Raw genomic sequence first — 15244 nt, forward strand, 5'->3', positions numbered from 1 at the left:
CAACAGCAAAATGTATCAAATCTCTTGCTAGATTCAAATCCAATGCACAAAATTTGCAGCTTTCACAATATTCATTACTTCACTTCTGTTGGTTGATACCAAGCATAAGCCTTACTTGCACCACATATATTCCTGTTAGCTTATACAATACTCGTTGTATTGATCTAAGGCTACCATTACATTAGGACTAAATAATGGTGAGAATGAATAAGCACAGCACCTCCATACAGTATCCAATCAGAGTGAATGCGTCCCAGCCATAGAATAAATGGATTGGGCAAATTTACCTGCAATAATACCCTGCTTTGCTTGAAATATTGGGTAAAGCTGTCATCTTTTCCAAGCAATTAGTACTAGTAAATTTTTTTTTTAATTATATTTGGGTAAAGATCTTCCAGCAAATTTGATTGCAGAAATTTGTTAGTGACTGGTTTCTTTCCTTTATTCCTGTTGAAGGCAAACTTCAATCACCATCTTCATCTCTCTTTCTCTCCACCTTGCTTACAACTGATACTAGATTCTCAAGCATGGTCAAAAAACCATGAAGATATGCAACTTCACGTATAGATGGCCTGGCACGAAATAAAAGCTTCCGAAGAAATAAGAAAAACCTTTCTGGGGTTTTGTACTCCGGCAATCCTGCCAATTTTGATAAATCGTTGCAAGAGTTAAAAACATGTTCCCACCGATACAACACGTTCTCCACATCGACGATGCTTGCTGTACCTGGTATATTCCTTTTCATTAGCAGTGAATGTAGCAATTCTCATAGTCCCACTTTTTTAGAGATAAATCTGGCAATACTTTGAGTAAATCTAGCAATGTTCATAACGCCACTTTGTTTAATGATAAATCTGGCAACGTTTTTTCATTATGCAGTAGATCTAGCAATCCCGTCTTACTTTAAGGAAATATGTATGAAATTTATTGTACTTGGAATCTGATCAAAGTTCATGATAAATAATAAACACCAACCAGGCAGTGTCTTATAAGCTACCGAATCAAGCCGTGCAGTATCATAGATGTCACTTTGTTTCGGGGCCCATGATTCATACAATCTCGAAAGCACAACAGTCACGGCATGACTTAAATCTACACAACACACAAGAAAAAGAAGGTTTAAACTCGGAATTCAGTTAATATTTCCGGGTTTCCCAACAAAGAGAAATCTCGACGGGCAGTATGTACATACTCAGAGAGCCTTGCCATGAACCAGTTGATATTGTACAAACATGAGTACACTGCAATAATTCATCAGTATGAAGGCCACAATCTTCTCTACCAAACACAAGCTGTAAAATAGTTTGTCGTCATCATCATTTGGGATGGATAATAAACTAAAGATAAAAGTCAAAATCAGGGTTTTGTTTCAATACCGCTAGTTTAAGATTCTTATGCTCAGGGGAAATCAAATCAGATAACGTGAAGCTCGGAAGCCGGATTTTCCCAACACGCCTTGTGAAAGCAACAGCCTAACAACACACATAGATTTGAAGGACAAGATGAAAAACTCAAAAAAATACCAGCAAAAGATATCCATGGAATGGAACTCCTTCATCCATTATAGCTATGTACCATTGTGCAGCTTTCGAGAGCCTGGGGCAATGATGATTCGATACGAGCTTGTTGCAAAAGTTCTCTAGAGATGGGGTTGCTAGCTGCATTAAACCCATCCTGAGAATTGGGATCACAATCAGGATTCACCTGCAACAAAAACGAGGTAAAATTAAGGAGATGTAAAAAGACAACTAGTTAGTTCATGCCTTAAAAAAGCATGAGACCGAGATCGCATAGTGAAGGATGGTGAAGGTATAAAAAAAGGAAAATGAAAGATTTTTTTAAGTACCAGGAAGACATCTCTGCACTCTGCTTTCCTGGAAGACACAGAACAATCAGAATGGCCGAGGTATACATATGCATATAAGAAGGATTAGATTGATCAGGGAAAGAAGAAGAGAAGGAGCACCGAAGTTGGCTGCAGCGCGGCAGACAGAGCCTACATTCCCGGCGTGCTGGGGACCCACAAGCACCACACGCACGTCATGCAGAGCTCCCGGCTCTCCTTCTGAGAAGAACGTCCTTTCGGGTGGACCGCAGGTGGTGCAGGGGATCACATGATGCACAGGCGAGTGGAGGAGGAAGAGGCGATGGCGATGGCGATGGCGTTGCCTCTGCCTCTGCTTCTGCCGCACCAATGGCACTGCCAGGAGGAGAGGGGAGGGGCGGCAGAGGATCGGCGGCGGCGGCGGCGGCGCAGCAGGGCAAGGGCAGGTGCTGTTGCGGATCATGGGGGCGGTCAGATCGATGGATTTTATGTCAAAATATGTATGGAAACCTGTTCAGAAGAGATCGATCATTCTAACTCCCTGCACCTCTGCAACATACATACAAGAGGGAAGGGGTTTTGGATAAGCCTCTATGCATCACTCCAACAATCGGCAACGGTTCGGTTTGAACCGAACCGAACCTCGAAACCGCGGCTTAACAGCTTAACAGTTTCAACGGTTCAGGTTTAGATTTTAAATTTTTTTAAAAATTGCTTTTAACCAATCTTTTCATTTATTCTCACATTTTTAGGAACATCTTAAAAATTTTAAAAATTCTAAATAAAGAAATATTATAAATTTAAAAAAATTAAAAATTAAAAATTAAAACTTTGACCTATGTTGAAAACCGAAACCGAACCACGAAACCGCGGTTTTTATGGTTTAACAGTTTGAATTTTTTTTTAACAGTTTCGCGGTTCGGTTCAGGTTTCAAAAAAATTAAACGGTTTGGTTTGGACCCTCTCAAACCGAACCGAACCGTTTGCCGATTGTTACACTCCATCACCATCACCATCACCAGGTGTAGTGTTGAGAACAGTCAGAAAAAGAAATCTTTTCAATCACAACCCTACAATTAGAGCAGAGAAATATAAACACCTCACAAGATCCCACACTGCTGGAAAAAAACAATGTTGTGCCTGGAATTCCCAATTTTTTACACCCACAAGATCGATTGAAAACCGAAGCAAAATTCTGTCTAATTTTGCCATTACGAGGTTAGTCATCCTCGTTCAACATGGGTAGTATGAGTGACCCATAACCTCTAGCTAACACGCTTGCCCACTCTTATGCTTCTATATAATGTGCCCAACCAGCCCATTGCTAGACTTATCAACATGTCACTCCTATGTATCCTTGTGAATATGTACTCTTTGCAACCAATATAGTTGAAGAGGGAATGCTAGACTTATCAACATGTCACTCCAATGCATCCTTGTGAATGTGTACTCTTTGCAACCAATATAGTTGTAGAGGGAATTCTGGGTGTACCATTGTGGACCACACACATTCCATCTTGCCATTTGTGAGGGACTTCTTATTCATTGTAGGAAAACGTCACTAACTCACAACACTCCTAAAAGTGGGGAATGATGTTGTGAAGGCAAGTAGAAGCCTATTATCTTGAAGATGCCATTCCCATATCTTTGGTTGGCTAATGGGCATGAGTTCAAACTCTTGGATTGAGAATTGCAAGGTGTTATGGTTTCAACGTGACTTTTCTATGTGTGACCTCTTCAAATACAATGTGGAGGATATTGTTGCTTTGCAGGTGTTAGTGTTTTCTTGTTACAAAGGGTCTACTAGTGAAGAGTTCGAACAATGAGTATCTTACCATCACATCCCTCATTTTGGGGTATGAAACATTTCGAGCATCATTGCTATATTTCCATGGGCTAATATCATTTGAAAGGAGCAAGCACAGCCAATAACTCATAATTCATTAATGAGCTAATATCATTAATGTTGGACAACCCATAATTCATGGAGGGAATTGATATTCTATACAGCACTTCAGTGTCCACCTTTGTTGTACGTGCCACATTCAACTAATATCATTTTCAAGCAAGAGTTGTTTATAAAACAACCTTCATACATAACAATATGTTCATCCAACCTTTATATTAATCAATACACAATCCTTCATAAGATGAGCAACAAAGTCGGCATCCATCAACCGATACTTTTGTGGAACTCATACAAAACCTCTAAGAAAAGTGGGTCCAAGTTGTCAGTATGTTGTGCAAGCAAGATCTTATTTCCTTTTAAGACAGGCCATTTAGACTAAATGACCTTGAAATAGTAATGTAGTTAAATGTTTAAAAATCCTAGCAAAGGGAATGTAGTATAAAATGTTTAAGGATATGCCATTTACACACGTCAAAACTGGATAGTACATTATTATAGTTATGTGTTGCCTACATCTTGAGGATTAGAAACAAGGCTCTCGTATTAGCGATTATACAGGAAAACACAGCTGTGTCTAGCAACATATGGTACTGCTGCAATCAAAGCAAATATTGAAGTTCCCAGATGTAGTTGCCATGCTGCTGTTGTATAGGCATAAAAGGAATTCATAGATGGTCCTATCATGGTTGATACTTCAGTATGTGAAATAACTTTGCTTTGAACAACAGGTAAAAGCTTTCACTGAAGTTCTCCACATGTTAGTGTGCTACACAATCAAACCTTGTAAGAATACTCGCCAGATTGTTGAATATCTACACTTGAATATCGTAATCTTCAAAATCACCATCATCATCTGAATCTACAATTGTTGGGCCTTCACACAGCTGTTGCTGAAGTGACAATCTCTTAGGCACAACAAGCTCTGCATTCTTTCCATCATTTTCAAAATACGACTGCAGCAGAATCTGAGACCAGACAAAACCAGCTATATAATGGCCGTTCAGAGATATAATTAGCATGCAGAGAATGAGAAGGAAACTTACCACTGCAGCATAGGCATCGAGACGTGTTCTTCTAGCTTTCTTAGTAGAGCCCCTTTATGCAGATTGAAACACATTAGAAGAAACCTTCACAGGTTAAACCACAAGTTTGACTGATGAGGAACCACAAGAGAGAAAGGTGCTTACATCATAAGCATGTAATCAAGAGCATCACATGAACTTCCAAACTCATTATATAAGTATACACAGCAGCCTCTGCACATCACAGAGAAAGTTATTTAAGGGGACCATCATGATGATATTAAAGCAAGCAGGGCATTTCTAAGATTATAAGCACAAATACATGGACATATGACAAGATTTATAATAATATACATTCTTTACGACCCTAGAATATGGACTCCCACAACCTTCCAGACGGCTCCAAACTTTCCTTAGAGTCAAGTCTAAGTTCCCATTGTTCAAGTTTTCAGAAGGTTGTGCCTAACATCCACTAATATTTTTCCAGATAGCGTATTCCATCCTAGCACCTAACAGTAATTACTTCAGCACAAACATAATGCCAGATTCAAGTCTTTGCAGAGCATGCCATGTGGATTGCTTGTTTCTTCTTTCTTAAGTCTGCGCTGGTCCATGCATTGGTGAAAATTGGTTTTAGGTTTGCTGTTACTGTTACTGTACAGATTTTTTAACAACCAATGGACTTGAAATAGACATTAACCCATCACAATACAAAAGATCAAGATCATGCTTCACCAGATAAATCCACTACAACTTGATATTAGGACATGAACTTCCATCTATTATTCATCAAAAACTGGCATATCCAAGTTCATTTGCATTAAGAGCATGCTACCTAAATTGAGAGGTAATCAGCAGTATAATCAAAGAATGATGTACAATTTTTTAATACCTTTGGGCAGCTACAACGGCAAGCCTGCCCGCAAAATGCCGAACCTTGCTACATTGTCTGCTTTCTAGCCCAGATATGGACTTTGGAAGACCCACAATAAATTCATTTGCCTTCTGCATCCCAGGTTTTACATAAAAACATGAGAGATTTTGCCATGTAGATATCAAATCATGTAACATTTCAGAAAAAGCTATATAATCTGTCCTTATAGATATGAATGAGCTAATGCAATGAAAAAAGGAAAATAAACAAATCTAAAATATACTATCTTCCTAATGTTGTATAAATAAATAAACAAACTACAAACTTCATGCCTCTCTCTCTGCAATCTTGATGAGGTAGTCGGCTAGTTTCTGGCCTTTTAACTCCACCACCTATTATTGTATACACCATATGTTATCAAGCAAACATAATGCAATTAGGAAACTTTTGTCCAGAAGGTTTCACTGGTGATTAATATCTTCAAGAGATTGTATATATACTTCAATAGGCCGAGGAGCAAAACCTTTGCTGATTGCAATACCCGTTCTTGCATCTCCAACATCAATACCAAGACTATATGAAGCCGGATATGGTGATGAAGAGCGTGATTTCAGTCTATGTGCATTGGAATGAAGCAAGGAAAGCTTCTCTTTTATTTCCGATCTTCTCGTTTCATTATCAGACTCCTCACAGTCATCATCATCATCCTGGGGTCTCTCTTCGTAATTCGTCTTCTTCACCTCCTTTTCCTTTTCTTCTTCTTTCATCTTTAAATTCTTCATTCTTTTCTTCTTCTTTGAGGTAGTAACCACATCCAAGCTTCCTTCATTTCTGAGAGACGAATACGAAGGTATCCTCTGCGTTTGAGCATACCTATATATGTTGTGTGGCAGAGGGAAGGCACGTCTGGCTGTATCACTGGAGTGAGTTGTGAAGCTGATCCATCGCGACGACGCCAAAGCAGCTGGTTCGCAAACAGAAACCATGGCGCTCGCTATAGATATTAGAAACAAACAAAACCGACAGTGCACTTGGCCTCTCTCTCTCTCTCTCTCTCTCTCTCTCTCTCCGACAGAGGTGGAGACGATGAATCAAACAAAAGAATTATTTCATGCTCTACGAGTAACCATTAAGTGGTGTAGGTTTTCACATAGGCTTGAAGTGGGATTTGATATCATCGAGAATTCTCGCGTTTGTGATCATGTTGGGCTCAAGTTCGGGTTCGGGTTCGGGTTTCGATTCCAGTTCCGTGTCCATCAAGAAACCCTAAACCCTAGCCCTCAGAGTAAGGTATGTTTGTGGAGAAAAATTTAGAATTCCATGTAGTAGAGGTCAACATACTACCAAACTACTCCTTCAGGGTCCACCTCCATGAGCCCACTATTGGTTTTTGGTTTTCACGCACCTTCGCCAACCCAATCCACCTCCACAACCCCACTATAGGACAATGTTCCATCTGCCTAAATGAGGCTACGTTGGGCCAAGGTCCTTATCACCTCCGCAGGACCAGTAGAAGACAAGGTTTTATTCGCTTCAAATTAAGAACTCCCTATGGATAACACGATGATCAAAGTTATGTGTGTGGTGAGGAGTTCCAATCTATTGGTTAATTTCAAAATGTTGAGGGTTTCGAATCAATGTGTTCCAAATTTCTGGATATCACTCAAGCATGTAAACACGTGCATTATCTCAACGCTCTTACATGACACTTCGATCAAGAGAGTCGACTTTTGTCCATCAAATGTCAATTATCTTGGGTCCTAATAGCCTGTAGGTTATGGCGGCTCATGCCTTTAGTTTTTTGGATATCACTCAAGGATGCAAACACGTGCATTACCTCAATGCTCTTATGTGACACTTCGATCAAGAGAGTCGATTTTTTGTCCATGAAAGGGCAATTATCTTGGGTCCTAATAGCCTATAGGTTATGGTGGCTCGTGCCTTTAGTGCATCCACGAGTTCAAGCCTTCTCGAGTCCATTCATACAATCATTTGTGTGGATGGTTTTGTTCAAGACATCTTTAAGATCATGTTTTTCCATATCATGCTTCTTGTTTGAGATCTAAGTATATTTTTGAATCCTTAGACTCGAGTGCAAATTTATCTTCAAGTTTTCAAAGCACGCTCAAGTTGCTTAAATTTGCATCTAAGCTTCAAGCTATCACTATCACACATACGCAATGGCCAAATTGAGCATGCAAATAAGTTGTTAAAGTGGCATCTTCATTTATTCATTGACTATTGTATTACTAATATTGGATCCTCACAATTGCCAACAAGATGATTGAGTTAGCCTATTGCATTCTAGAAAGTTTTCTTACAATGAGTCGGTACATTCCATCATCAAACATACTTCATTCTTTGCAAAAATAGATCATCATCCTCGTTGGAGGATGTTTAAGTTTCCAAAAGACTTGAAGTATCCTATTGTTGAGGATCACCTAATTCAACTCTGAGCACTTCAAATCAAGGTTTCTCATCATTTATGTGTCACGCAATCCTCACTTTTGGGATCGTGTAGTAGTTACAATGTCATCTAAATACTATCAAGTAATGTGAATTATTAGATTATCCATGCCTTAGTGCATTCATGATGCCTTGCATCTCCTCACGTAATCATCTTCACTTAGTGTTCCATGTCTCACTTTGGGGGCCTTATATTTTCCAACTCTATTTCTCTCACCGTTTGGTTTGACTTGCTAATGTTCTACAACATGATTTTGAAGCTATTTTAAATATTATTGTTGTGCAGAAATAAGTCCATTGTTCGGTGGATTGGTTAGGTTTCACACTAGGACTTGTTGAAAATATTGTTAATGTGTTCATTCTTGTCATTTGGTGTCATGAACACAACAGTTTTGGGAAGAGTTGAACTCATGACCATCTTAGATCAAGCACCAAAATAAGATATTTATAGAAAATGGTATATATCATTGTTGAACCTCACATTTCGATGTTATATGCTTGTAATACATGACACGAGGATCCTATGGTATATTGTTATATCATTCTAATATAAGATATACAAGGATTAATAGATAATATAAGATGTCATGTGACAATAATGCTCATGATGTATTTAAGGGGGAAACTAAATTTATTCTCTTTATATGGCTATTAGTGCATATGGCATTACCAATTGGTCATTCATTGAAAGGGAATGTAGCACCCAATCTTCGTCAATGTGGCTTTTGCCATGAAGCTCAGGAGACTACCAAGCATGTCCTCTGGTCTTGTCCCTTGGCTCAACAAGTATGGAATAAAGTCCTTTCGTTATTCTTATCAATCAATGTCGGTTGCCTATTTTCAAGGGGATCAACGATTTGGGGAGTGTTACATTCCAGCTTGATGTTGCATGAGGCTAACGATGCTCAGGAGGCAATGATGGTACACAATAGAAGATTGATATTAGTTAGCCCCTTTCAGCAACCTCGAAAGCAGGTGCGATTTGTCTAGGTTTGGAAAACAATGAATATGGTAACGTTATGGGCATAATTTATGGAAATGTCGATGTAATCGACTTTATGATGTGGCAAATCTTCGTCTACTCATATGGTTATGTTTTGGAAACAGTTTTGGTCTATTAAATGCATGAATAAGATATTGCATTTTCGGTGGTTGATGATTCATTATGCATTGCCAATAGGTCATTTATTGAGGGGATCGGTGAGTAATCGGTCATGTATTATGTGTGGGTTTGTGGATGAGACATTGCATCATGCATTTTGGGAATGTGTTTCCACAAAAAGTTTTTGGTGTCGAATTCTTAGGCTTCTAGGCCGTAAGTATAAGTCTGCTATTTTTACGTGGGGTGTAGTCTTTTGGGGAATGTTGGATCAACAAAGGGCTTTTTATCATTATAATCATTCTTCATTGTCTTTATATGTAAGAAGTTTTCAGGTATATTCTACTTCAGGATCCTTGCAGGGAGTCAAGTTCTTCTCACGGAGCTATGTTTGGCAGATTGTCTCCTCGTTGTCTCTATGGGTTCTTTGGAAAGCTCGGTGCTCCAAGTTATACAATGATGAAGACATTCACGTTGTGGATCAGGTAAAGTCTTTTTGGAATTTATTAGTACATTCGGTTAAAGGTGAGTATGACAGGTATAAAGGCTATGGAAACACAGCCATTCGAAAAAGAAAGAGATTACGACGAGTTTGGTCAGCTATTCCTATAATGTTAGATGCAGGCACGGAGGTTAGGTGGAATTATGTGCCACCTCGTTGGTTGTTCCCGCCACCAGTACCATTCTTATGGCGAACAACATGAGATAACAGGGAGGAGACGGTGGCGGCATGTATGAAGCCTATTTTAATGTAGGTAAGATATACATATGCTAGAAGAAGATATGAGGAAATGGGATGATGTTCTGGATGCTGAATCAGGCTAGTAAAAGAAGATTTTAGTGGTATGAGGCAGATTTCGTGTGATAATCAGAGACATCGACATGGTGGATGTGGACAGGTTGAAATAGGTTTAAGTTGTTTTCTGATTAGGATGACTGATGGTGGTGGGGGTTGTCGAAGATTACTAGGAGAAGGTGAGGATTTCTGTTTGTTTTCTACTCATTTGTTGGTTGTTAGTGTAACAGGATTGTCGAATCGGAGATAGTGAGATGGTAGATAGGGACAGGACGAAGCCGTTTTTCTGTTTTTTGTGGTTAGGATGAGTGATGTTGGAGTGGGGGCTGACGCAGATTATTATGAGAAGGCGAGGAATGATTTTCACTCATTTTTTGTTGTGATTACAGGGCCGCGTTAATCGGTGAGATGGAATAGGGGAAGCAAGATACCCTAGATATGGGTTGACTTAAGACAGATATTATGGTTCTCATAGGTTGCGGGATGATGGCAGTGGGATTTGAAGCAACTTTGTCATGGTGTGAGGATGAGTGGTGTTGGTGCGAGGGCTGAAGCAGATCAGGAGGGGAGAGGAATCATTGTTCACTTATTTTGTTGTTAATTACACAAGATATTGGCGGTACTCGGCGAGATGGTGGATGTGGATTGATTGAAGCAATTTGTTTGTTTTTAGGAGTGATGATGGTGGGGGGGACAGAAGCAAATCATGAGGGGATGAGGAACCATTATTCACTTGTTTTTGTTGTTTTTGTATAGGTCAGAGGTGGTATTCGGCGACATGGTGGATGTGGTTTGACTGAAGCAATTTCTCTGTTTTTAGGAGTGACGATGGTGTGGGGGAACGAAGCAAATCATGAGGGAATGAGGAACAATTTCTCATTTTTGTTGATTCATTGCACAGGACATTGGTGCTATTCGGCGAGATGGTGGATGTGGACTAAAGGAAGCAATGTGTCTGTTTTAGGAGTGATGATGGTGGGGGGGATCGAAGCAGCTCATGAGGGGATGAGGAATTTTTTATTTATTTTGTTGTTAATTCCACAGGACATTGGTGGCATTCGGCGAGATGGTGGAGGTGGATTGAATGAAGCAATTTGGTTGTTTTTAGGAGTGATGTTGGTGAGGGGGCCTAAGCACATCATGAAGGGAGAGTGAATAAGTTGTGGGGATCGAAGCAAATGGGGTGAGAGGTGGAATTAGTATAGTACATTTCATTTTCATGGTCTGTTTTTTTCTCCCCAACAGTTTTTACAAATGTTGGAATCACTTCAGATCTGTTTGCAACTGTTTCTGTTGGGATGGTGAATCTTCTTACAGAGACGGAAATCTTCTTACACCTGACACATATGATTGGAAAGACGGAGGACATGGAATCTGCAGCAGATCACTGGAATCAATGTTGTGTTTTATGGCTGTTTTTTTTCCCAACAGTTTTTACAAATACTAGAATCATTTCAGATATACTGGTGGAGATGAAACAATATTATGTACTATTTGTATACTGCCTCCGGGCTTTTTATTAATACCAATGGAGCATATGTTTTATGGTAAAATCTTCGTCTCTCAAATGTCCTGCTTGATATATGGAAGAACTTGCGGGCAGTAGTTCGTGGCCAATATGACAATATGCATGGTTCCCCAGAGACTATGAACAAGAGAAGGAAGAAGCTTCTTCACTAATGGAAAAAGTTGCCCCTGTTTACTGAGTCAACTCAAGGGCCTCAATGGCACTATCAACTTCCATGGAGCCCTTATTGAATATCAGTAAATCATGGTAATGTACATCAACAAATTCCAACACCTTCTACAAAGTCCTATCTTTGGTCTTAGGATTATTGTACATCATTGTACATAAAAAGTTGTAAGCTTCTGGGTAGACAAGTTCAATTTGTAGCCTTCAGGCGTTTTTTTCTTAATACTATTGAAGAAAATCTTTGAAGAAAAAAAAAATGCTCATGATGTACACTTGTATATCACGGGTATCACCTCACCATTTTCAATGCATATATACATATACATATACACATACATGAATTCTCGATTTTTTCCTACACGGTATCAAAGCCCTAAACCCTCTTCTCTCTATAAGAGGGTATCCATCTAAATGTCGTTTTCTCTTCATTACCTCATCTCTTCGACATTGTGCCAATGTTGTGAAGTTACATGCATGTGTGTGAAATGTGAGTGAAACCTTGGGGGAACCAAACCATGGAAGATGGATTGATCCTAGTGGAGAATTGTAAATAAATAGCGTTCCACTTTATACGTCCTAGAACACTATTATTTTCTTCCCATGTCGAGAATGCTAGTTGTATGGGGTGAGAATCTAATAGATTGTTACTAGAGCCTTCACCAGCTCCTCACTTGAGTGCCTTTGTTTAGATATTTGTTTATCGGTGTAACATGAAGAGTGTAAATAGAGATGGGTGTATCTAGGTTTGATTTTGAGTAATATGATATGTATTTGCATATTTGTGATGTTCGTGTTTGTGTGAGTGTATGTATGGTACATATATATCGTGATTGTATATGTATATGCATGTGTGTGTATGGAAAGGATCGTATGCACAAGCATATGAGCATGTGAGTCTATATGTACATAAGTGTGTACATCTCTATATTGTGTACAAGTGGTGTGTGTGTGTGTGTGTTGGTTTAAGAGTGTAAGTGTTTGTGTAGGTATGTAAATGTATTTGAATGTGAATGAGTATGCGTATGTATGATTATGTATATGTTCATGTTTATATACATAATCATACACACACATATGTATGTATGTATGTCTTCATATGTACTAAGTCTATATTTATGACTGTGTATGTATTCTTGTTGTACGTAAGAATTATGGGTATGTATGTTAATATATGTATTTATGTGTGCACCTTGTGTATGTTATGCATTTTTGTGTATTTGTTTACATGAACATATGTATGTGTGTAATTTTTTAAACATGTGCAAAGGAAATGCTATATGCATGTATTTTATTTATTTGTGTGAAGGTTAATAGTGTAAGTGTATTGTGAAATGCACATAAGATATCAAAACCAGCCTAGTTAGCTTCTTACTTCTTACTCAATTTATAGTTGATACAAAGGTACCCATTTGGGTTGGCTTAGCTAAAAAGGGTGTGCTAAAGGGTGGCACAAAGGAACACATGCACATCACATTTCCCCCTTGAGAGAAACAAGAGATTGAGGAGCAGGAACATGAGCAGTGGCTTGTCAAAGCAGGGGAGGATATGTTGGAGATAGAGCTCCCATGTGGCATTATCCATGGTGGTAGGTTTCGAATGGACATCAATGGACGATTCTGGTAGGAGGTGAGGGTTACGCCAATAGAGTGCTCAAAAAGGGTTGATCCATGTTGTACGGATGTATTGTAGGTGTGGGTGACAAAAGGCAAGATTTGATCCCAGGTTTTGTGGCATGGATTGATGTAAGCGGCAATCCCCTTCTTGAGGGTCTTGTTGAGGTGTTCGGTGAGGCCATTTGTCTAAGGATGGTATGGGAACGTAAACATCTGTTCGACACCGAGTTCAACTACAACGACGTTGAGGAAATCCATGCGGAACTGTCAGCCCTAATAATTGGACGGGGCTAGTGATGGAAAACGAGCTAGCAATCAGCGCATAAAGATCAATCGCTCCTGTGGATTGAGGGCCACCTAGACTTGGCGGAGGTGGGGGACAGGAGGGCTATCGTGTACGAGCTAGCAATCGGCGGATAAAGATCAATTGCTCCTGTGGGTTTAGGGCCACCTGTACTTGGCTGAGGTGGGGGACATGCGGGCTATCATGTAGGAGGGGGATCAGATAAACTCGTGGGACAAGAAGTTAATGGCAAGCTAAGGTGAGGAGCAAGAGGTGGATGCTTGGATGTGGGGTGCTGGTACCCTACATCTCCACCAATATGTGAAATGCACATAAGAGATCAAAACCAACCTAGTTAACTTCTTACTTCTTACTCAATTTATAGTTGATACAAAGGTACCCATTTGGGTTGGCTTAGCTAAAAAGGGAGTGCTAAAAGGGTGGGTCGACATAGGTACATGCATCCTAAAAAGGGTGTGCTAAAAGGGTGGCACAAAGGAACACATGCACACCACAATATATTAGTTCTCTTATATAATTTCGTGAAACAAAAAAGACACTCGAGTGACGGCAATAAGGTCGACGCATTCAATCACTGTCACTTCGTCTGCCTAACCATGGGTCTTCTCCTTCGTACGATCAACACCTGAAATCTTGTGTGTTGCATTGTGTCGCCAATCGGGTGGTCGTTGTGTAGTCCCATGCCTTCGGACGCCCATTGGCCATAAGAAAGTCGGATACTGAGCAACAACTATTGTCCCCCTTCATTCCTCCCAAAAACTCCAATTTATGATCTGAAAATTTTATCACAATTCCCACAAATTTTCCTAGCCAATTGCATGATGAACACTTATATGCATGGAGTCGAGTGGCGCCTTCTAAAAATTTACAAAATTTACACATAGATCAATGTATAGAGATGCAAATCTTGATGTGGAATACCCATGACAATTCTCATTTCACCACAAAGCACATAAGATTGAATATAAATCTTATCCACGTTTACATAACTTGTTATAAGAAGATTACAATGATTCGTGATAGTCCTATGAAGCTTGCAACAAGAAACAATTCAGGATAAAATCCTCAATCCCATTACATGGGGCAGCTAGAATAGGATATGGATGACTAAGATGACGAGTAGCATCTCATGACTGTCTTTATTTCCATGTTTTGCATTCTGGATGGCCTCATTCTATCATTATGGAAGACGAAGTTGTATCTCAAGGGTGTATGTTGCATGTTCGTATATTGTGGAAAAACGATAAAAAATGGATGTTTGAATACACACCCAAATGATATAAACAATTTATCTGAATTGTGGGTCTACGAGAATAAGCCCATTGATCAACTTTTGTGGGATCCCAACGAATGGAAATGGCAAAGCATATCAGCACAAGGGATGCTAGGTAAGCAAATCCCATTTTTTCAGTACTCGATAAAAATGGGTAGAGAGTTGCTAAGGAGACGTGTGGGTGTTACGCCAACAACATGTAAATTTTGGAGCTTGGGTAATGTACGACACTCTTGGTTGAATGCTTATTGGAAATGGCTATGGGCCATGCAAATTCCTAGAAAAGTTGTCTTGTTTAGATGGTTGTTGGTTGGTACATTATGGCATTCCTATGAAGTCATGGATGAAGGGGCATTGCCATGATTTAAAA

General features: G+C 39.5%; 2 protein-coding genes across 4 annotated transcripts; both read right to left on the reverse strand.

Annotated features, from left to right (window-relative positions):
• LOC147852749 (uncharacterized) lies at nucleotides 1–2364 on the reverse strand. The gene is made up of 7 exons (XM_087333629.1): nucleotides 1967–2364; nucleotides 1847–1866; nucleotides 1576–1704; nucleotides 1377–1472; nucleotides 1193–1292; nucleotides 979–1092; nucleotides 1–729 (listed from the first exon to the last, which is right to left on the reverse strand). Exons 1-7 carry the CDS (start codon nucleotides 2286–2288, stop codon nucleotides 464–466), a joined length of 1047 nt encoding a protein of 348 aa, XP_087189755.1. The 5' UTR covers nucleotides 2289–2364; the 3' UTR covers nucleotides 1–463.
• A 1739-nt stretch (nucleotides 2365–4103) lies between these two features.
• Nucleotides 4104–6743, reverse strand: LOC147852750 (Polynucleotidyl transferase, ribonuclease H-like superfamily protein). 3 transcript variants are annotated; one of them, XM_087333701.1, is made up of 6 exons: nucleotides 6131–6735; nucleotides 5963–6022; nucleotides 5649–5761; nucleotides 4922–4990; nucleotides 4778–4829; nucleotides 4104–4699 (listed from the first exon to the last, which is right to left on the reverse strand). In XM_087333701.1, exons 1-6 carry the CDS (start codon nucleotides 6614–6616, stop codon nucleotides 4547–4549), a joined length of 933 nt encoding a protein of 310 aa, XP_087189827.1. In that variant the 5' UTR covers nucleotides 6617–6735; the 3' UTR covers nucleotides 4104–4546. The 3 variants fall into 3 exon arrangements, with proteins under 3 accessions (XP_087189827.1, XP_087189825.1, XP_087189826.1); XM_087333699.1 differs by having other exon boundaries at nucleotides 4104–4829; nucleotides 6131–6739; XM_087333700.1 differs by lacking the exon at nucleotides 5963–6022 and having other exon boundaries at nucleotides 4104–4829; nucleotides 6131–6743.
• Between the last annotated feature and the right edge of the window lie 8501 nt (nucleotides 6744–15244).

The sequence above is a fragment of the Azolla caroliniana genome, unplaced genomic scaffold (assembly GCF_043228905.1).
Source record: "Azolla caroliniana isolate FFs.n. ecotype wild unplaced genomic scaffold, voAzoCaro1.0.p SCAF_17, whole genome shotgun sequence".
Lineage (NCBI taxonomy): Eukaryota > Viridiplantae > Streptophyta > Polypodiopsida > Salviniales > Salviniaceae > Azolla > Azolla caroliniana.